At 41.9% G+C, this 24,450-nt stretch overlaps 1 protein-coding gene across 3 annotated transcripts in view; it reads right to left on the minus strand.

The window, feature by feature from the left end:
* The window catches only part of PTPN3 (protein tyrosine phosphatase non-receptor type 3), a 694,116-nt gene that overhangs the window by 295,760 nt on the left and 373,906 nt on the right, over positions 1-24,450 (minus strand). For all 3 annotated transcript variants that reach the window (XM_030204676.1, XM_030204692.1, XM_030204685.1), the window contains exons 3-7: positions 16,140-16,247; positions 16,013-16,055; positions 14,529-14,607; positions 12,243-12,287; positions 1,584-1,636 (exon numbers count right to left, since the gene is read on the minus strand). In XM_030204676.1, coding sequence (XP_030060536.1) covers positions 1,584-1,636; positions 12,243-12,287; positions 14,529-14,607; positions 16,013-16,055; positions 16,140-16,247 — 328 coding nt within the window. The remainder of the gene's footprint in view (positions 1-1,583; positions 1,637-12,242; positions 12,288-14,528; positions 14,608-16,012; positions 16,056-16,139; positions 16,248-24,450) is intronic.

Here is a 24,450-nt window from a genome sequence, read left to right on the forward strand (position 1 = left end):
GCCAGGTGCCCTTGACCTGGATTGGCCACTGTCGGTGACAGGATGCTGGGCTAGATGGACCTTTGGTCTTTCCCAGTATGGCACTACTTATGTACTTATGTACTTATGTTGTGAATGCTATTAACCATAATCACCCAACTGATCTGTTGACTCCTGAGGCAGGCGCCTCCACACTGAAACGCAGATCTGAATCAAATATGAAGACCTTAACATTCCCACTGTTTTTCCCTTCTGAACCGAACTGCAGTAAACAAGCTGCCCAGAAGCGAATAGGGCAGCGATGGAATTTGGAGTTATCAGGTGCAACACAAAATGTAGCGGCCCGATTAATATTCGCAGCCCGTCAATTGGAGAGAGTCTCCCCCCTCTTAATTCAGCTGAACTGGTTACCAGTTTAAGTAAAGATTTTATTTAAAATAGGTATGATGGCTTTCAAAATCCTTCATGTTAAAGCTACATTATATCTATCAAATGTATTGCTCTCCCCCACAATTCATCCTCTAGACTGGGTATTCTCAACCTAGTCCTCGGGACACACTTTGCTAGTCAGGTTTTCAGGATACCCGCAATTAATATTTATCTTGTAATACTACAAAGCAGCACTATGAAATAAATACTCATCAATTGTCATCAATTAAACAATGTTCTCAATATAGAATGACTAAACCATTCAATATATCTTTGCAAATTTTGTTAGATTTATATGTTACGTAATTTCTATCGCACTTAACACAAATATAAAAGCACACGAAGTACTTATGATCATATACACTGCAGATTGTCTTTGGTAATCTGATTAATTCTAATGATTGGTGAGTATCAATATCAATATTCCCTTTTCCAGATAATTATCTTCTCAATTGAAACAAATATATTCAAAAACTGAACATGCAAAAGTCCATACTCAAGAAAAGTTCAAAATAGAAACCGTTGTCCTTATTGATGTTAAAGCTGGACCAAAATGCCACAATAGATCATTATTCTTGATTGGAATGATGAAATTAGACATTTCTGTATCCTATACATGTATATGAACATAACATTGCCATACTGCACTCAACATAATTTTCACGTCTTATAATTTTTGACAGACAACATTAAAAAAAACTAAGTTTCATTTACAGCAAGAGTTCAACAACCAAGTTGCAGGTGGATACCTTTTTAGGCATATTTCGCCCAAGCAAAAGTGCCTATTGGGAAAGCTCCATCCATCTATATACACTGGCACAAGGACACACTCGTGCCCCATACAGCTCCTGTCACCCTAACAAGATGCATTTCATCATGTCTCTTCATACCCTGTCCCTGAGCAGACACGTTTGGAGTTTGAAAATGGAGGAAAGGGAAATGTTCCATTGGACAAAGTATCTTGGACAAGCTTTCCAGTGTAGCCTCCTTCATCAGGTTAGGCTAACTCTTGAAAGCTTGTCAAAGATACTTTAAGTTAACCCAATAAAAAGTTGTCATCTACAGCTTGGTTGCTGACCCTTATTTACAAGTATCCAAGTGGACTAAACACAAGCAGCACAATTCTCTGCTCATCTGCATTAAGTATATTCAACAGAAATGGTAGTTTTACTCACACTGTACAGCGTATGATGCAAGGACAACAGCAGAATTAAGAGGGCAAGTTAACCTGGAAAGAAGTAAAAGCATAAGTACTATAAACTTTCAGCCAAGTTTAGTGAATTAAAGCGACTAACATTTTTTTTTTTCCCTGGTGAGTTTTGTGTAATAGAAAGTTCCTAGACCTTGCAGTATATTGGTAACCATAGTCTGTTTGTACAGTAGGCACAGCAGCAATAGAAGCTTCCTAACATGCAAGGCCAACGAAGTTCAGCCTTGTTCCCCATGCATCCTTCAAGGGTTAAAAGGGCTTATTCAGTCCGCAGTCCTTCTGCTAAGGTGCTAACTGGTAATCAGGGTTGTATACTCACCCAGTGAACTAAGACATTAAGGGGTCCTTTTACTAAGGTGCGCTGAAAAATGGCTTGCGGTAGTATAGACGCGGATTTTGGGTGTGCGCCGATCCATTTTTTAGTGTGCCTGTAAAAAACGGCCTTTTTAAAACATTTTTCCCGAAAATGGATGTGTGGCAAAATCAAAATGGTCGCGCAACCATTTTGGGTCTGCCATTGACCTAGAGGTAAAGACTTATGCTGTAACCAGGCGGTAATGACCTACGAGCATCAAATGCCACTTGGCGCACATCTGATACACACGTCCGAAAATAAAATTTATTTTTCAGATGCGCATATTGGACGTGCGCCAAAATTGAAATTGCCGCGAAAGCCATGCGGTAACTCCATTTTGACACACAATAGGAGCGCATAGAGCCTTACGCGGCTTAGTAAAAGGACCCCTAAGAGCACTCAGATGGCCAATATTAAACTGCAGAAAACAATCAGCACTAATGGTTTCAGTTTCTATACAAATTGTGATTCTTCAACATGCCCTTATATCTTTTTATAGTATTTTTTCCCCAACTATAAAATATAAAAAAAATATCTGCTGTTCTCAACATTTCTATCAGGCATACTCTATAGTTATTTATTCACTGAATTTATCATCAACTGCATCTCATAAAAAAAGGACCAATGCAATTTATAAGGAGCAGCAAATTCAGTACACCATCATCATATCAAGTACCCAGAGCCAAGGTCAGAAGCTCCCAATATAGTTCAAAAAGCTAACTTAAATATATTTCTCATAATGCACATTAATGCTGCTTGTACCTGTAGAAAGTTTCCATTCAATCACACAGTAAAAGCCTTTACCAACTAAAAAGGAAGGATCTTAGTCACAGCTTGATTTGTAAATTCAGCCAATGAACACTATAGGATTTGCAGTACAAAATAAATGTCAGTGGCCAGGAAGTGGCTGATCTGTTAAATGGAGCTCAGTGTTCAGCAGGCAGCGTGCATGATTAGTCCATTTCATAGAATTCACTCAGTCACCTACTGAATAGGAATAGCTTTCACCCTGAGCCTGACAGATTATCCGAATGCAAAGATAATGCACAAGTGATTTGATGACAAGAGTGGGAGTGCTGCAGGAAGGTGGAACTCCTGGACTTCACTCAACAATGACGGCAATCTGGGCAGGCAAACAGAACATGCGCATCAGGTTCCTAAGGAAGTTGAGGTCTGTCTCATGAAACCAAAGGAACACTGTTGTGACAGCCAGGTCACAAAGGGAGAATTGTTCAGGGAGGAAAACTGTGACAGGCTAGTACACTGCTGGTACAGTATTCACTGCATATTGTGTACAGCATTAAGGGGCCCTTTACTAAGCTGTGTAAGGGCCTATGTGCATACAGCGCACCCCAAATTGGTGCTACTGCCCGGCTAGCACGTGAGCCGGACAGCAATTCCGAATTTGGCACATGCCAAATCCTGCAGTAGAAAATCATTTTCTATTTTCTACCACGGACTGCTTACCCGGCGGTAAACAGCATTGGTGCACGCTAAATGCTTACCATGTGGGTAGGATGCGAGACCTTACTGCTAGCTCAATGGGTGGCGGTAAGGTCTCAGGCTAAAAAATGGGCGTGCAATAGTTTCAATTTTAGCGCACATCCATTTTCTGGCCACTTAAAGGCCCAGCGTGCGCCCACAAGTCGCGCTCACACTACCGCAGGCTACTTTTTACCGTAGCTTAATAAAAAGGCCCCTAAGTGTATAAGCTATGAGATGAAGCTCACTCAGGAATTAATTCAAATAAAAGAGGCTCTCAGTCCTTCAAGTGCAAAGAGCTTGAGGTTTTAAAAGTAATGCCACTAATGTTCTGCCTCGTCCTTCGAACCTATGGTTTAAATAAAACAAGCTGCAGAATCTGCTTTTAAGAAAACATTCAGTAGATATATGGCCAAAAGTAAAAAAACACACACCAGAATGGCTTACAGCAATTGCTCTAGCAGGGGAATAACTAGAAGTATGCCCCCAAATAGCTCTCTTAGTCATGTTATTTATGGACTTTTCTTTTAGAAATTTGTCCAAACCTTTTTTTTAAACCCTGCTACCTAAACTTGCTTTCTTTAGTCATGTTATTTATGGACTTTTCTTTTAGAAATTTGTCCAAACCTTTTTTTTAAACCCTGCTACCTAAAGTTGCTTTTACCACATTCTCTGGCAATGATTTCTAGAGCTTAAATTACACACTGAGTGAACATTTTAACTCAGAGAAATCCTGACAGGGCCTCTTAAAGATTTATTTGATAAGATTCTTGGAGATGTGAGAGGTTCCACAGGACAAGAGATGAGCAGATGTGGTCCCTCTTCACAAAAGAGGGGACTGAGATGAAGTGGGAAACTACAGGCCTGTACGCCTCACGATGGTGGTTGGAAAAATAATGGAGGCTATGCTGAAGGAAAGGATAGTGAACTTCCTAGAATCCAACATGTAGCAAGATTCGAGACAATAGTTTTATCAAAGGAATATCCTGCCAAATGAATCTGATCAATGTCTGACTGGGTGATCAAAAAAATGGATGAAGAACACGTGCTAGATGTAATCTATTTAAAGTTCAACAAAGCCTTCGATACGGTTCCCCATGGGAGACTAATGAAGAAGCTGAACGGGTTGAAGTTACGACAAAAGTGGTGAACTGGATTGTAAACTGGTTGACTGACAGAAGATGGTGATGAATGGAATCTGCTTGGAGGAAATAAAATGGGTAGTGGAGTGCATGACGGATCGGTACTAAGGCCAATTCTATTTAATATATTTTTGAGTGGCATTGCCCAAGGGTTAGAAGGAAAAATTTGCTTTTTTGCAGATGACAAAAAGATTTCCAACAGAGTAGACACCTTGGAGAGAGTAGAAAACATGAGAAGATATCTACAAAATTACATGAGTGGTCTAATATCTGGCACTTAAATTTTAATAATACATTAACCTATGGGGGGCAAATTTGTTTTAAACCAGAGTACAATTACTCAATATATCCACCAAATACTCACAGTTTCTAAATTAAACACTCAGCTTTATAAATAACTTTTTATTTCTCTAATCCCTAGATATAAACCATCTTGCAATGTAACACAAAGTGCCCCCAGTATTCCAAACAACCCCTCCTCCCCTTCTGTCTCACTCACACACATGCACAACCGGTATTTTCATTGTTTAACATAATGTCATACATTTCCTTGGAAAACCCTATCAACAGATATAAATCATCTGAGTTCAATTATATTGCACAACCACGGGATTCCACCGTATGAGTGTACTTCAAAAAAAGTCTCAGATTTTCACCAAAGGCTCTTATCCAAGTCCAAATTTGCTGGCTTCATAAATCCATAATGAGTCTCTTTTGTTGGTTAATCAGTCAGGTTATAAACCACTGCATGTGATGAGCGTCATTCCGGGTTAGGGCTTGGCTGATGGAGACACCAATAGCGCGTCCACATCCAAACAATCACAACAGATCTTGGTTCTCTTTCATTTCTAACTTCCTCAGGAGAACCATGTTCCACAACCCATCGGGCTGTTTTCCAAACCTACGCAGTCAGGAAATGACGACACCCGGGGGAATCCCATGGTTGTGCAATATAATTGAACTCAGATGATTTATATCTGTTGATAGGGTTTTCCAAGGAAATGTATGGCAGTATGTTAAACAATGAAAATACCGGTTGTGCGTGTGTGTGAGTGAGACAGAAGGGGAGGGGTTGTTTGCAATACTGGGGGCACTTTGTGTTACATTGCAAGATGGTTTATATCTACGGATTAGAGAAATAAAAAGTTATTTATAAAGCTGAGTGTTTAACTTAAATTTTAATGCAAAGAATTGCAGAGTGGTGCATTTGAGATGCAGAAATCCAAAGGAGATGTATGAGATAAGAAATGAGATACTGATAAACACGGTTCATGAAAGGGACCTTGGGGTTAAAGTGTCTGAGGATCTCAAGGCAGCAGCCATAGCCAGAAGGATGCTAGGCTGCACAGAGAGGTATAACCCAGCAGAAGAAAAGAAGTGTTACTGCCCCTGTGCAAATAATTGGTGAGGCCTCACTGGAATACTATGTTCAGTTTTGGAGGCTATATCTCGCTAAGGACATAAAAAGACTAAAAGTAGTTCAGAGAAAAGTGACAAAAGTGCTATGAAGTTTGCACCAAGATCTATCAGAAGAGATGGCCTGAATGTTTATACCCTAAAGTAAAGGAAATATAAGGGGAGATATGATACAGACTTTTAAATACTTGAAAATATTAATATACAAATATTTTCCAGATACAGGGACCAGGAATGCGTGGAACTGGGGGGGAGGGGGGGTTGCGCAGACTTAGGAGAATCACTAGGAATTGCTTTTTCACAGAAAAGGTGATAGATACCTGGAATACCCTCCCAGGGGAGGTTCTGGAGACAAAAACAGTGATGGAATTCAAAAAATGTGTGGGATAAATACAAAGAATCCCTATACGGAAAGAGAATGGAATCAAACTGACGGTGCTTACACGGCAACTGTAGTAATTGAGAAGTAATGCCAGTATCGGGCAGACTTCTACAGTCTGTGTCCCAAAACTGGCAAGGGCAGATCAATATCATATCCTATAAGCGTACCTCAGGGTTGGAGAGGAAGTCATATTAAGGTTGGTACTGAATAAAATGTTGTCAGTAACTTCGTTGAATTGTTTTTTGTCACACCTACCACATGGACTGCATGGAACCCAGCCTCAGATGTGTCGCATGCGGCCGCAGCGCCGTTAGCCTGGGAGGGCGCTTAAGGCTGCAGCCTTTGCTGCGTGGCTTTGGTGCACTCGGCGCACTCGGCTTCCCCTCACCGCGGCCCCATCTTGTGAAACGCAGACGCCGGGTGATAGCTGGCTAGCCGGCAGTGGGGCGTATCTCCCGCCTGCCCTCACAGAACCCTGGTCGAGCCTTCCCATCACGCAGAGGGGGCGGATCTTTCCCTTCGATGACTCATCTGGGTTTCCCATGGGGGCAGAACTTCCCCTCGACTGCTGACGCCTGGGTTTCCCATGATATCAAACGCCTTCAGCATTTAAGGAAAGTCAGGTTATGCCTCTAGTGCCTCAGCAACAACTGCAGTTGAAGTCCATGTGCATTTGTGTTTGCTGTTACCTTTGTCCTGCCTGAACCTGTAAGCCTGATCCAGACTCTGACTTTGGATAGCTGCCTGCCTGAACCTCACTCTGACTTTGGATGGCTGCATGCCTGAACCTGACTCTGTCCGCTGTTGCTGCCTGCTTCTCCTTACTGCCCAGCTTGAACGCGACTCTCTGGCAACGGTCATTGCCTAGCCTCATTCCTTTTCTGCCTGAACCAGCAACTCATTCCTAGTACCGCTCCCAGTAGTCTCTCCTCACTCCGATCCTCCTCAAGTCCTGTCAGCCGGCAGCACCCAGGGGCTCAACCGCTGGGGAATGGCAGTAATCACAGGTGAAGCACTGGGCTTTCCAACTGCTGTTTCTGAAATTAAACCCATGTCATCTGGCCAGGTACCTCCAACCCCGGAACAGCACAAGGGCTCACTACTGGTGACTCATCAGACTATCATGACTCTCATGACAGACCTGGACAGGTTTAATCATGTATTGGATAATGAATGTGACTATACAATGGACAGAATTATAAAACTAATCTTCTAAGATTGCATCAAATATAACTGCCTATATGGGGATGGCATTGTGGCAAATTGTTGATTGCCATGTTTGTATTTGATCATGGAGGATGGTAACCTGCACGGAGTAGCAGGTGCAGCCCTTGCCGCCTTGCTGATCAAACTAGATGGCTCAAGCAGGTATTTATCTGTCATGTACTATGTCACTATGGTACTACTTAGAAATTTCATTGTTTGCTCCCCCCCCTCCCCAGTCCTTAGTCCTTGTACTTTTGGAAAGAGTAAACAAGCGATTCACATCCACCCATTTTACTCCACTCAGGATTTTATAGACTTCTATCATATCTCCTCCCTCAGCCATCTCTTGTCCGAGCTGAAGAGCCCTAGAGGGGCATAATCAAACGCGGACGCCCATCTCCATGGGCGACTATCTCCGAGGACGGGTACGCGAAGGGGCGGGAAAGACCGTATTTTCGAAAAAGATGGGCGTCCATCTTTTGTTTCGATAATACGGTTGGTGCCGGGCAAATGCATCAGATTTGGGTGGATTTGAGATGGGCGGTATTGGTTTTCAGCGATAATGGAAACCGAAGCCGCCCAGCTCAAAAACGAACACATCCAAGGTATTTGGTCATGGGAAGGGCCAGGATTCGTAGTGTACTGGTCCCCCTCAAATGCCAGGACACCAACCGGGCACCCTAGGGGGCACTTGTAAAAAGTAAAAAAAAACAAAAAACAGTAAAATACCTCCCAAGTCCATAGCTCCCTTCCCTTGGGTGCTGAGCCCTCCAAATCCCCCCCCCAAAACCCACTCCCCACAACTCTACACCAGTACCATAGCACTTATGGGTGAAGGGGGGCACCTACATGTGGGTACAGTGGGGTTTTTTTTGGGAGGGGGGGTTTGGAGAGCTCACATTTACCACCAGAAGTGTAACAGGTAGGGGGGGTGGGCCTGGGTCCACCTGCCTGAAGTGCACTGCACCCACTAACAACTGCTCCAGGGACCTGCATACTGCTGTCATGGAGCTGGGTATGACATTTGAGGCTGGCATACAGGCTGGAAAAAAAGTTTTTAAAGTTTTTTTTGGTGGGAGGGGGTTAGTGACCAATGGGGGAGTCAGGGGAGGTCATCCCCGATTCCCTCGGGTGGACATCTGGGCAGTTGGGGCACTTTTTGGGGACTTCGTGAAAAAAAAGGGTCCAAAAAAAGCAGCCCAAATTCTTGCTACTGCCACCCTTCTTTTTTTTCCATTATTGGCCGAGGGCGCCCATCTCTCCTCGGCCGATAAACACGCCCCAGTCCCGCCTTCACCACGCCTCCGACACGCCCCCGTCAACTTTGTTCATTCCCGCGACAGATTGCAGTTGGAGGCACCCAAAATCGGCTTTTGATTATACCAATTTGGGCACCCATGGGAGAAAGGCGCCTATCTCCCGATTTGGGTCGAAATATGGGCATCTTTCTCTTTCGAAAATAAGCCTGCTAGCTTCTTTAGCCTTTTTTCATAGGGAAGTCATCTCATCCTCTATCATTCTGGTCAACTCTTTACCATTTCAAATTCTGCTATATGTTTGAGATACAGTGACCAGAATTGCTATTTGAGGTGCAGTCGCACCATGGAGTGATACAAAGGCATCATAATATTCTCTGTTTTTAACATAGTAGATGACGGCAGATAAAGACCTGTACGGTCCCATCCAGTCTGCCCAACAAGATAAACTCATATGTGCTACTTTATATGTATACCTGACCTTGAGTTATCCTTGCCATTTTCCGGGCATAGACGGTAGAAGTCTGCCCAGTACTTGCCCCGCCTTCTAACCACCAGTGCTGACATCCAATCTTCGCTAAGCTTCTGAAGATCCATTCCTTCTGAACAGGATTCCTTTGTTTATCCAACGCATTTTTGAATTTCATTACCGTTTTCATCTCCACCAACTCCCGCGGGACGGCATTCCAAGTATCCACTACTCTCTCTGTGAAAAAATACTTCCTGACATTTTTCTTCAGTCTGCCCCCCTTCAATCTCATTTCATGTCCTCTATTTCTACCGTCTTCCCATCTCCAGAAAACGTTTGCAGATTAATACCTTTCAAATATTTGAATGCCTGTATTATATCACCCGTTTCTCCTTTCTTTCAGGGTATACATGTCTTGTTCTCCATTACTTTCCTAATAATTCCTACCATGTTCCATCTTTGCTTACACTATGCTGTCTATTTAAATGTTTTATTCTGTATTGTGTCTCCCTCTCTTTGGAATGGGCTTCCAAAAGAGATTAGATTAAAGAAGTCCTACATTCACTTTCGAAAACTTCTGAAAACTTTTCTCTTCACAAACTGTATTGAACAGAACTTATGATAGTAGAGAAGGTATAGAAGTTTAGGCTTAACTGTATTTAATTTGTAGATTTTACTAGGTATGTGCTTTTTTTTTTTTTTACATTTGTACCCCGCGCTTTCCCACTCACAGCAGGTTCAATGCGGCTTATTTGTACCTGGGGCAATGGAGGGTTAAGTGACTTGCCCAGAGTCACAAGGAGCTGCCTGTGCCTGCAGTGGGAATCGAACCCAGTTCCCCAGAACCAAAGTCCACCATTCTAACCACTTGGCCACTCCTCCATTTTGGGTTGCTGTGCTTTTCTATCAATGATTGGCGCTCTTATTTGTTTGTATGTATGGGTTGTATTTTTTTAAAATGTAAACCGTTCTGTTTTGCACCAGCAATAAGAAACGGTATATAAAATGAATAAATGATAAATGAATGATGTAGTATATTATGCCATATTTTCTATTGTTTGAATATTTTTATTGCTGTAATTGTCTGTTGATTATGTTTCACTTGTTCTTCCTTTGATTGTGTATATATTTTTGTAATCCGCATAGTTTTATGTGAACTAAACTTGCAGTACACCACCTTGCATGAATTCCTTCAAAAATGGTAAATAAATCCTAATAAATAAAATAAATAAATATTATTTGCTTCCTTAGCTGCTGCTGAAAACTGAGCAGAGGATTTGAACTTATAATCAATGATGACACCTAGATCTTTTTCCTGGGTGGCGACTCCTAATGTTGAAACTTGCATTATATAGCTACAGTTTGGATTCTTCTTCCCTACATGCATCACTTTTCACTTTCTCATATTAGAGTTCATCTGCCATTTGGATGCCCAGTCTCCCAGCCTCATAAGGTCCTCCTGCAATTCTCAGTCCTTTGTGATTGAAGAGCTCTGTGCCATCAGCAAATCTGATCACCCTACTCATTCCTGTTTCCAGGTTATTTATACATGTTAAAAAAGGGGGAGTACCAGAAGAAATCCCTGGGGAACCTCACTATTTATCCTTCTCCATTGAGAATATTAACCACTTAACCCTACTCTTTGTTTTATATATTTTAAGCAGTTCTTAATCCACAATAGAACACTGTCTCCTATCCCATGACTTTTTAATTTCCTCAGGAGCCATTCATGAGGTTCACTTATCAAATGCCTTTTGAAAATCCAGATACACAATATTGACCAGCTCACCTTTATCCACTTGTTTATTCAGCCCTTTAAAAAAATGTAGCAGATTGGTGAAGCAATATTTCCCTTGGCTAAACTCATGCATATGTATTTGTGCAATAATTTTGTTCTTTATAATAGTCCCTACCATTCTTCCCAGCACTGACATCAGGCTTACCGGTCTATAATTTCCCAGGTGACCCCCTTTTTAAAAACTGGGCTAACACTGGACACCCTTCAAACTCCTGATGCCAAGCTTTATTTGATAGCTAAATTACAAATTAATAGATCTACAATTTCAACTTTTAGTTCTATCAGTTCTCTGGGATGTATAACATCTGGGCCAGGTGATTTGCGACTCCATTACATTTTGCAGATTTCGAGAGGTTTGTTTCAGTTCCTCCGATTCATATCTACCAATATCGAGCCTGTTGTCCACTCTTAAAATTACTTCCACTAGAAATTTGCTGGCTGAAATTCAGCCACAAGAATCAGCATTTTTGACAACGCTGATTGCCATGGCAGAAATAGGCCTAATATTCAGTGCCAGTACCTATCCAGGTGCCAACATTGAATATCTGGGTGTTTGGCAGTACCCAGAAGTCATACAGGTACAGCTGATATTCAGTGTTGTACCCGGATAGCTAAGCAGACATAGCTAGGACTGCATTATATGCTGTCCAACATGCCGTTAGCTATCCAGGCACTGGCATTGAATATCTGCAGTGCCTGGATTACTCCTGGGTTTGCCCCAACAACTCTACCCCAGCACTAACTGAATAACAATGCAGATGTCTGCCCAGACATTCAGCGGCACTATTCAGTCAAGTATTGTTGATATCCAGCTTTCCCCACTTGCCATGATTTAACTGGACAGGAGAGTTATATCATTTTAAATATCAGGACCTTAACATTTTTACTCCAGCCATCTCACACAGACAGGAATAATTATTCTTCTCAACAAAAATACAAGTTAAAAGCAGATTTAAGAGGGCACATTTGTCACACACCCTTACTACAGGAATAACTTCTAATTATGGTAACAAGGAATTTTTAATGAAACTACACGTAGGCTTTCAAATTCACATATTTCTTTTAGATGGTCCATATATCAGTCACTACTTAACAGATGAATTAGAAATTACCATTACCTTCCTTCAAGAATGTCTGTCTTCAATTGTAAGAAGTATAAGTGTCTAAAAAAAGGAATTTAATAAAGCCATATTAATGTTCTAATGCACACAGGGCAACTATTTACAAAGTTCCAATAAAAAGGTAGATGCAAATGTTACTGACCTCCAACTACTCCCCCCCCCAAACATCTTAGAACCCCTCCATCCCCCAATCATTCAAACCCATCTACCCACTCCCTTCCCAACCTTGGCTCTTAGCAGGTATCTCCCTGGTGTCTAAAGAGGGGACAGGGGTTAGCCTCAGTCATTCCTATACCTTTGGTCACTGGGTTCAAAATGGCAGCAGTTCAGCATTAGCAGTAATGCTGTGGTATTACTACTAGAGATCAATCTGTGAAAAAAACATGAGGGAGCGAGCAGGCCTGGCCTGCCAGGTGAGATCAGTTTGCCTGTTGAGAGCGGAGTTACCAAGAGATCCATGATGGGTTTCCTGACTGTAAAGAGCAGTGATTTTTAAAAGCTTCTGCCACACATATATGTGAGGACTGCTGCATGCTGCCTATCCCTCCACCTATGTGCAGCTTTTTAAAAGTCACTGGACTTGCCTGCAAATACCTTTGTATTTGCCAATGTCTTTCTAGGTATTTTTAAAAGGCTTCACATTCAGCAGAGCTTTTTCTACAATACTACAGAAGTGTGCATGTCTCAACCTGGATGCTCCAATTCCCATCTTCATGTTCTACGCAAAACTGGCCTTAAAGAGAGCAATTTTATAAAGTAATTTTCACGGGTATGTGGCCTATAAAATACTAAAAAAGAAGAAAAAAAGGCTGGTGCACCACAAAAATATGACTCCCCCCCAAAAAACTGTGTGCAGTAGAAATAAAAACAAAAGTGAGTTCTGTGTAATTTGAAGTGATCACACAAAACCTGACGTGTTTCACCAACAGGCTGCATCAGAGATGTTGTTCATATAACAAGAAATCCTTTCAAACACTATGGGTTTCAAACTCTCAATATCAAAGATTCTTCCAGCTTCAAGCCTTGCTATGGAAGCCAACCAAGGCTGTGCCTTGGTCAGCCCTACACCAGCGCAAGGCGCCCTGATGTAAGACATGAAGCTGGAAGAATCTTTGATGTTGAGAGTTTGAAGCCCCTGGCACTTGAAAGGAGGACTGCTTGTTTCCTAAGCAATACCCCTGATGCAGCTTGTTGGCGAAAAATATAGAGTTGTGTACACTCACTTAGAAGTATGATCTTTTTATACAGAGCTCACATGTTTTAGTTTTATTTCTACTGCACACTTTTCTTTTCTTTTTTTGTTCTCTTATAACCAACTGGCATAAAAGTACACCAATAGGAATGATGGGGCAGAGTTTGCAAGTATGCACATAGGTTATAAACTACACTAATTTATGTACACTACTTTATGCACACATTTGAATTACCTAGGCACAGACATTTATACCTACTCAAGGGCAGATGTAAAGAGTCTGTGCCTGCAAAATAGGCATGATTTCTGCCACTTATGCTTATATTTTAAACATATAGGCACTGATTACAATATCACCAAACTAGGTGATGACATGCCCTCTTAAACCATTGGCCCTGTTATAAAATTACCCTCAAAGTCAACACAGTATTTGGCTCTCCCTTTGGGGGAGAGGGATACGGAGAGTTGGCATACAAATTATACTGTAAGCCTAGAACAGGGGTGGGCAACCTTGAGGGCCGCAACCCAGTCAGATTTTCAGGATTTCCCCAATGAATACGCATGAGATCTATTTACACGCACTGCCTTCACTGTATACAAATAAATCTCATGCATACTCATTGGGAAAATCTTGTAAACCTGACTGGATTGTGGCCCTCGAAGACCGAGGTTGTCTATTCCTGGCCTAGAATACAGACAATCGAGTTTCCTTTTCATACCAATTACATAAAATATCTAAGTTCAGCAACCGAACAAGATAGATTATAAAGGGAAATAACGACTAACCTAAGTTCAGTGCTTGAGACCCAATATTCAGAATATCTGGTAATTTAAAATCAGCCTAAGAGGCTTAAACACCCATGTGCTGCCCTCTTCAAATTTATTCTGCCTTGAGAATCACAGGTTTTTGTTGTCACTGAAAACTCCACACAGCCTCCCCATTCTTCCTTACTAATCCCCCCCCCCCCCCCCCAATCTCTCCTAGCTTGTACTGTTCGCTTTCATTTTTTCCCTATTTGTGATTTTAAAACTGCCTACTGCAATCAAGGCAAGAAACAAAGTATTTAATAATCTTCAAAAGCATTAATTACCTTGTTTGATCCTGCTGTAGTGTGTTGGGGTCAGGTATAAAAAATCTTACTCGAAAACGTAAGGAACAGGGAAAGCCTCCTGCAACAGGATTTTACAAAAACATACATCATTTTTTTTTTTTAATACCCAACGTGTTTCAGTAGGGGCAGATAAATATTTTATAACAAAGCCCCCTCCTCCTCCCCAAAATGTTTATGCATTTCTACAGTATAACTGTAAGTTTATTTTCCATACATCTCTATTTCACAGAATGAAGATCATTCATACAAATTCCACAGTGTCCCATCATGCTGCTGGCTCTTATTTTAAAATCTTACCTTATTTAAAACATCATCATATTAGTCTTACAGCAGAACATGTGAACCATACATAAGTAAGGTATGGACCTTATTACCAGCCATTGACCTAGCAGTAAGGTCTCATGCAGTACCGGGCGTTAATGGTCTACGCGTGTAGTATGATGATTACCGCCCGATTATCACCCGCATGCCAGAAAAAATTATTTTACAGCACGCCTAGTGGACGCACGTCAAAAATGAAATTACCTCAACGGCCACGTGGTAGCCAGGCAGAAACTCAAAACTGACACAGTCTGGTGCCTGTAGGCACCTATGCTGCTTAGTAAAAGGGCCCCTTAGAGCCCTGTTTACTAAGATGCGCCAGCGTTTTTAGAGTGCTAAAATTAACGCATGCTAAACGCTAGTCGCCCATGTTTCTAACATAGTAGCATAGTAAATGACGACAGATAAAGACCTGTACGGTCCATCCAGTCTGCCCAACAAGATAAACTCATTCACAAGGTATGTGATACTTTATATGTACACCCGAGTTTGATTTGTCCCTGCCTCTCTCAGGGCACAGACCGTAGAAGTCTACCCAGCACTGTTCTTGTACTAAGTTCTGGAGCTAACGTCAAAGCCCCTTAAAATTTACACTCCAGCCCATCTTTATCTATTCAGTCACAAGCAGGGCACAGACCATAGAAGCCTGCCCAGCTCCCATTTTGCTTCCCAATTAACGGCATCGCCACCCAATCTCGGGTAAGATTCCGCGGAACCATTCCTTCTAAACTGGATTCCTTTGTGTTTATCCCACGCACATTTGAATTCCATTACTGTTTTCATCTCCACCACCTCCCGCGGGAGGGTATTCCACATATCCACCACCCTCTCCGTGAAAAAATACTTCCCGACATTAGTCCTGAGTCTGCCCCCCTTCAACCTCAATTCATGTCCTCTAGTTCTACCGCCTTCCCGTCTCTGAAAAAGGTTTGTTTGCAGATTAATACCTTTCAAATATTTGAATGTCTGTATCATGTCACCCCTGTTTCTCCTTTCCTCTATGGGCAACTTAGCATTTGCTAATCACTAGCACGTGCTAAAAATGCTAGCGCGCCCTTAGCGCAGCTTAGTAAACAGGGCCCTTTTATTGGGACTAATTATAGCAACCTACAAGTTGCAGGAAGTGCGCAGCCACGTCTTACCTTTTAATTGTTTCCGGACAGGTTTGCTCATCTCAAGCCACCTCTGTGAAGCAAAAGAAATCAAGTATCAGATGGAATAAGTAGTGTTTAACCAACATTAACTGTAGATTTCAGCCACCACACTTACAGGAGAATCTACGGAATCCTCGAGGTGCTGTAAACCAAAATATTCTCTCTCTGTCACTCCCAAGAAGTTATAGACCATGTCCAACAAAGTCTGACCAGTGTCTTGTTTCTGCAATAAAAGAAGTCAGTTTGGTATGTTTTATTCAGACTTTTTTTTTTCACCTAACTGTAAATACAAGACCTGAAACAAACTATTTAATTTTATTAACCGCCTTTATAAACAGCGTCGGCTGGTGTGCCTGTTGGGTGAACCTCTTCACAACTCTAGTTAATAAATCTTAACATATATTTGTGTATGTGGCTATGTATTAATGGTTATCACCTCAGTCCTCAGGACACACCAATCAGGTTTTTAGGATATCCACAATGAGACAGATTTACGTGTACTGTTGGCAAATCTCGCTTGTGAATATTCATTGTGAATGTCCTAAAAACCTATCTGGGCATGCTTTGAGGACTGGGTTGAGAACTACTGCTGCATAGACATACAGAGGGTAATTTTTGAAAAAGCCATTTATCTGGATAAAGGGTTTTTTGGACAATTGCCCACATTCCCTCCAGGTAAAAGCACACGTTTCAGAACGAGCAGGGAATGAAAACAATATGTGTTTTTCAAAGTAAAAGTAGACAGAAAATGCTGGTGCAAATCTCTGTGGGTTTTTTTTCCTCTAGGCAATTTTCAGAATGATAGAATATAGACAAATTCTTGGGGAAAAAAATAACTACTAATAGGATTCACAATGCCATGAGGAAGAGTATGTCCATAGATTAATAATGACACATTTTCAAAAAGGAATATATACATGCTAAGTGGTACTTGTATACTGCCTTCCTTAGGCACAGCCCAGCCCAAAGTGATTCACAAAACAAACAGACAATATGAACGCACAACTCATATAAACATAAATCAAGATGGGGCCCTTTTACAAAGACGCACTTAAAAAATGGCCCGTAGTGTTGACATGTTTTGGGCTCATGCAGAATCATATTTCAGCGCACCTGTAAAAAAAATGCCTTTTTTAAAATTTTTGCTGAAAATGGACATGCAGCAAAATGAAAATTTGGGGTCTGAGACCTTACCAAGAGCCACTAACCTAGCAATAAAGTCTCACGCGGTAACCGGGCGATAATGACCTACGCGCATCAAATGCCACTTGGAGTGTGTCCAATACACACATCTGAAAATAAAAATTATTTTTTTCAGACGTACGTATTGGACGCATAGCAAAAATGAAAATTAGCACAAGAGCCATGCAGTAGCTGGGCGGTAACTCGATTTTTGCACGCACTGGGCACGCGCAGATGCTTACGCGGCTTAGTAAAAGGGCCCCTATATTTCTAACCAAAAGAGAATTTTTTTATTTTACAAAATTCCAACCTAGTTATTACTAGCCACATATTTTGGCATTATAGGAAGGACATGCCGAGTCAGGACATCCAAGTCAGAGCATGTGGAAATTCCTACTATTTTACAACAGGCTCTATGAACCTAAAACCTTTTGTAAAATAGAAATTGCACATCCCAACCTCTCTACGTCAAGAGGGAACAGCAATTTTAGACATGGGGGGAAACATGTATTTCTCACCCCCTCATCAACATGAAAGTAACTTTTTAAGGCTGCTACCCCTCAGCAAAGGTAGTCCCACCCCGATGCAAATAACCCCAACATTTATTGTGCCCTATTTTCCATCCACTTTCTGACTGCTGAAGGTATTTTATCCTTGATACTGTGCTTTGCACAAAACAAAATTCTTTAAACGCATACTTGGCCATCCATGACTATTTACTTGCCCAAAATGTATAAAATTTCATCAGTGATAAAATGGTCATTGTTTTCAGAACTTTCAAACACTGTTTGGAACTGGAATAGAGAGATGCAAAGGATTTGCCTGACAAATAAGCTGCCAAAATCAGTAAATCAATAGCTGGTTTCACAATTGCTTATACCATACTACTAAGGCAGTCACCCTAAGCCAACAGCAACATAAGGGTTGGTTTAGTTTTCTCTTATTAGTCCTTTCATATAAATTCCTGGAAACAGTTGTTTTATTCATAGTGTCACAAGGCAAGAGAGGATTATGGCACTTTTGACACTTCAACCAGATATATTAAAATGCAAGCTGCAATTATTTTAATTGAAAGCCAAAACAAAAAATAAATAGGGAGGAGCTTAGAACATCCAACAAATAAAACTATTTATTGAGATTTATTAGCCGCCTTTATGAAGAGTTTCTTTAGTTATTCAAACACGATTATCCCACCATTATTTTAGCTTTCACTCAAGCAGAAAGACAGCACCATCAAACTAAAGCTGTTTCAGCAGCCTAGATTTACTGATGGAGATGTTAAATATTGGTAAATTTCTCTACTGCCACAGATGAAAATAGAACCATATGAGAGACCAAGTTCTTTCGTATTCCCTCCATACGTAATACTAGAAGCTACAAATCTTTGAGCGATAAACTGAATGGTTGCTTTAATAGAAGTCTGTTGTACAACCACCAAAAATGGTAAAACTTTAGGTGAAGAGGCAAAAGAAGATATTAACTCCAATATTTTTTTTTTGTTACATTTGTACCCCGCACTTTCCCACTCATGGCAGGCTCAATGTGGCTTACATGGGGCAATGGAGGGTTAAGTGACTTGCCCAGAGTCACAAGGAGCTGCCTGTGCCTGAAGTGGGAATTGAACTCAGTTCCTCAGTACCCCAGGACCAAAGTCCACCACCCTAACCACTAGGCCACTCCTCCACTCGTGTTTGACCTATCCTTACAGGTGTAGAGGCAAAGGGGTCGTTTTACAAAGGCATGCTGAAAAATGGTTTGCAGTAGTGTAGGCGTGGGTTTGGGGTGTGCGCCGATCCACTTTTTAGCACACCTGTAAAAAAGGCCTTTTTAAATTTTTTGCCGAAAATGGACGTGCGGCAAAATGAAAATTGCTGAGCGTCCATTTTGGGTCTGAGACCTTACCGTCAGCTGTTGACCTAACGGTAAAGACTCATGCGGTAACTGGGCAGTAATGACCTATGCGCGCCAAATGCCACTTGGCAAGCGTCCACTACGCGCGCATGAAAATAAAAAAATATTTTTCAGAACGCGTACTGGACGCACGCTAAAAATGACATTACCGTACGAGCCATGCGGTAGTTGGGTGGTAACTCCATCTTGGCGCATGTTGGGCATACGTAGACGCTTACACAGCTTAGTAAAAGGGTCCCTTATTTTGCACAGAAACACAAGCAACCACTTAATTATCTGGAGGGGGGGGGGGAGAGAGAAAGGAGGAATTCATTCCTTGCAGTTAAAGATGCTCCAACCAATTACAGTATTTGACAAGCAGAACCTCCCATTGTTCCCACAGAGACCAGATTTGTCCATAGGACCACTAGTAGTAGTTAACAGATGTTGATTTTACCTTATACTTTTCTCATGGAATCAGAAAATAATCCACAATGCAAATCATCTCTAGTTTAGCAATGTTCTAAGGGGCTCTCAAAGAGCAGGACATGCCCATTAGAGCATATGCCTGTGGTCATCTGCCACAGCAATGCTGGGCTCTTTTGGGCCAATAAGACCCCAGATGATTATGCACAAAGCTCTCTTTCAGGAACCAAACCTCTGGTAGAGACTCTCCCACTGAATATCAGCAGCGCTGAGTTCTTGTGGGATGATGGGACTCCCGATGTCAGTGTCTGGCACACATAGGTCAACAATGAAGAACCTTCGAAAACTTTCCAACACCACCCAAAAAAAATTTTTTGTATAGAAAAAAAGGACCTTGGAAAATGCCACATGATAATGTTGCCACGTGATTTACATGGCTTTGTTCAAATAATGAGCCCACATTCAATCATTGGTCCAAAAAATCTATTAATAATCATTCTTTATTTTATACAATCTCTTACTGTTTTATTATTTTTTCGTTGTTGGGGGTTTTTTTTTTTTCAAAAGTATCTTAACACTTCTTCAATTCTTCATTCTTCCTTAGCATTAACTTTAAAACTGCAAAAATTCATCACTGATATTTCAACACAAATCGGGAGATTGGCGTCCTTTTCCCAGGGTCACCCAAATCGGCATAATCGAAAGCTGATTTTGGGCGTTCTCAACTGCTTTCCGTCGCGGGGACGACCAATGTTCCACGGGGCATGTCGGAAGCATTGCGGAGGCAGGACTGGGGCGTGCTTAACACATGGGCATCCTCGGCCGATAATGGAAAAAAGAAGGGCGTCTCTGACGAGTACTTGGTCGACTTTACTAGGTCCATTTTTTCTTGCGATCAAGCCTCAAAAAGGTGCCCGAACTGACCAAATGACCACAGGAGGAAATCAGGGATCACCTCTCCTTACTCCCCCAGTGGTAACTAACCCCTTCCCACCCTTTAAAAAAAAAAACAACTTTAAAAATATTTTTTTGCCAGCCTCTATGCCAGCCTCAAATGTCATATCCAGCTCCCTGACAGCAGTATGCAGGTCCCTGGAGCAGTTTTAGTGGGTGCAGTGCACTTCAGGCAGGAGGACCCAGGCCCATCCCCCCTACCTGTTACACTTGTGGTGGTAAATGTGAGCCCTTCAAAACCCACCACAAACCCACTGTACCCACATGTAGGTGCCCTCCTTCACTCCTTAGGCCTATGGTAGTGTTGTACAGTTGTGTGGAGTGGGTTTTGGGGGTGGGGGCTCAGCACACAAGGTAAGGGAGCTATGCACCTAGGAGCGATTTCTGAAGTCCACTGCAGTGCCCCCTAGGGTGCCCGGTTGGTGTCCTGGCATGTCAGGGGGACAAGTGCACTACAAATGCTGGCTCCTCTCACGTCTTCGGTTTCCATTATCACCGAAAACCAGGGACGACCATCTCTAAGGTCGACCTAAATGTTGAGATTTGGGCGTCCCCAACCGTATTATCGAAACAAAAGATGGACGTCCATCTTGTTCGATAATACGGGTTTCCACCCCCCTTCGCGGGGACGTCCTGCGAGGACATCCTCAGGAAACTTGGGCGCCTCATTCGATTATGCCCCTCTAGGTAGGCCATATGGTCTTTATCTGCTGTCATTTTTTGTATGTTTCTGTTCAGTGGCGTAGCCACAGGTGGGCCATTTATGGCTCGGGCCCACCAAACAGTAGCACACATTTAGTGGTAGCTGGTGGGGATCCCAAGCTCAGCCAGCTGAAGACTTCCCCCTGATGGTAACAAAAGCACTACTCTCCACAATACTAGCACCTGAGCATGCTCATTTTTCGGCACATGCTTGCTGTGGACTGCCAAGGTGGAAAGAAGTGTTTCCCCACCAGCTGAGATATTTTTTGGTGGTGGTTGGGGGGGTGAGGGGGAAAAACACTTGGGGCCCACCCACTTCTTGCCTAGGCCCACCCAAAATCTGTTGTCTGGCTACGCCCCTGTTTCTGTTACTTGTAGGCTAGGTTTGCTATGCAGTAGTATTAATTGCTTATTCAGAGATTTGCTTTTTGTTTCGTTGATGCAACATTGTACATTTTTCTGTTTTTCAAGAGTTTGAGGTATATTTTCTAAATGCAAATTAGGTGTATGTCTGGAGCTCAGTTCCAATATACTAACTCTACTCTTCAGTACACAAGTTGTGGCTCATGCACAGGTATTTTAACCAGGTACACACACCTGTGGCATAATGGACTGCTGTTATTTTCTCACAGTCTCAGAGCTTAACTGGTTCAAGCAGCTTTGCATTCCCTACACCTGCTGTAGCTCTTCAGCAGTCTAAAGTGGGGTGGGGGGAGGTGAGGAGAGGTAAGGTAAGGTTTTGGCCCACTGAAAAAAAAAAAAAGATCAATGTGTCAAAACCCACGCACCCAATCAGAATGCAGAATTAAACAGGCAAGAAAAGGGGGAAAAAGACAGAACTACAGCAGGTTGTAAAACAATACAGCAAGATTAAAGCATCTTAGGCAGTGCTAATTAATAATGCTGGCAACCTACAATTATGAAAAATGCTGTTCAGGAAGGACCAATTACCACCTCCGCCACCCTGGTTTTAAAATGAAATACTGTCAAAGTGGTTGAAACAGCTGTTACTCACTGAATCCTAAAGCTAAAAAAAGGAACAAAATGTAAGGGGGAGAAGTCCTTTATAACAGAATGGAATGTACTGTACAAGGCTCTGTCCTCCCCTAGTCACCTCACAGACATGAGTGAAGGAAGAAGCACTCCGACTCTTAAAAGCAGTAATACAAGCAACTAAATTAGTTTTGATAATTCTGCTGCCAGTTCTAATAAGTACAGTGACAGTGACCCCTTTCAGCTCAGATTTCTGCTTCATTTGTTAGGCAATGCTTCAAGTTCCCAAAAGTGCCTTCTACCCAGTTTATTAGGTTTTATTTACCAGCTTTTTTGAGAAACATTATCCTCTGCATGTACCCATCTAAGTAAATCTATGCATCACCAACACATAGAGCACCATGAGGACATCCATCCAGCAAGCAGATCTGTTGCAGGAACAACTAAGAAGTGGATGGAGAAGCAAGACTTATTTAACGGCAAGTGATCTTGCCTATGACCAAATGTCAACAAAAACACAACAAAGTTAAACAAAATATTCTGACAACAAAAGAGATATAATTCAATGTGATAACCAAATGAAGATTTAAGGTAATACGAGGTAAACTGCGGCACAGTGCTGCTCAAACGTTTCCCAGCCATGACCCCAGGATCATGGCCACAGTGATGCATCATGACACATCAATGTAGTATCCGCCCAGGTCACAACCCAAATGCAGCGTATTAGTTGCAACCCACACTTTGGGAAGCATTGCTCTAGTACAAACATGAATCACTTCATAAAAAAACAGATCAGATGGAGACACAAGCTATCTGGATGAGCTTTATCTGCTGGTACTCACTTTCTGAAATGCAAAGGAACCAGCCTGGGACTAAAAAAAAAAATATATATATATATATATTTTTTTTTTTTCAGTTCATTTTCCAAGTCACCACTTCAAAGAGGACCACATGTTGGGAGGGGGGAGGAACCTTCCTTTCAATAATTTTCATTAGTGAGACTAGTCTTTCATATGGTACACATCACAAGACAGGACTGGAAAAATCCCACGAGCCCATTCACCTGGGCACCTAAACTTTAGCACCTAGGAGTTGTTTTCTCATGTAAATTGTCTTATAGGATGAACACTTTAATGACCTCATGGCTTTTGACAAGTTATGATGGGCAGGAGTACTGCTCTGACAGCAACCCCAGCAGTGAGGAAGTAAAACCAGTGCCTGGCAGGCTTCTACAGTGTGTGTCCCAAAAATGGGACAAGCAGATTAGGATCAAGAATGCATGTTTTAAACTACATTTATATCATACGCTATGTCCGCAGGTGTTGTATCTCTCACTGGGGGGAAGGGACGACATCTTTTCAGCAAGTAAAATGTTGCTACTTAATAAAATTGTTGGATTACTCATGAATTGATGATGAATGTGACTCTTGATGGATCATATCGACGTTTATCTGCTATCATCTACTAATGTTACATTGAATGTTGCCAAGATTTGGGTTTCTGCCAGGTACTTGTGACCTGGCTTGGCCACAGTTGGAAACTAGATGGACCATTGGTCTGACCCAGTATGGCTACTCTATGTTTTTATGTACATAAGCTGATGTATACACAGAAGAAACAAATTCTCGAGGGATAGGAAATATGCAAAACAACAGTGAAGATGACTCAAGAATAAGCAGACAAAGCTGCATTTCGGCCGACAAGGCCTGCATCTGGAGTCTGTTACAAAAATATATATACATAATAATTATAAATATATACGTTTAAAATGAGCATAAGAAAAATAATAACAATAATGTGAGATCAAAAACTAAATGAATGGTAAAACATAACGAACTTCGGATTACTGTTGGGCTCATTTTCGAAAGAGGACGTCCATCTTTCAACATAAATCGGAAGATGGACATCCTTCTCCCAGAGATGTCCAAATTGGTATAATTGAAACCCAATTTTGGACGTCTCCAACTGCAGTCCATTGCAAGAACGTCCAAAGTTCAAAGGGGGCGTGTCGGAGGCATAGCGATAGCGGGACTTGGGCGTGCCTAACACTTGGACGTCTTTGACCCATAATCGAAAAAAAACAAGGACGTCCCTGACGAATATGGACCTGAGTATGACATCTGAGGCTGGCACAACATATTTTTAAAGATGTTTTTTGAGGGTGGGAGGGGGGTTAGTGACCACTGGGTGAGTAACAGGAGGTCATCCCGATTCTCTGCGTAGCAGTTTTAGTGGGTGCAGTGTACTTCAGACAGGCGGACCCAGGCCCATACCCCTCC

The sequence above is a fragment of the Microcaecilia unicolor genome, chromosome 1, assembly GCF_901765095.1.
Source record: "Microcaecilia unicolor chromosome 1, aMicUni1.1, whole genome shotgun sequence".
Lineage (NCBI taxonomy): Eukaryota > Metazoa > Chordata > Amphibia > Gymnophiona > Siphonopidae > Microcaecilia > Microcaecilia unicolor.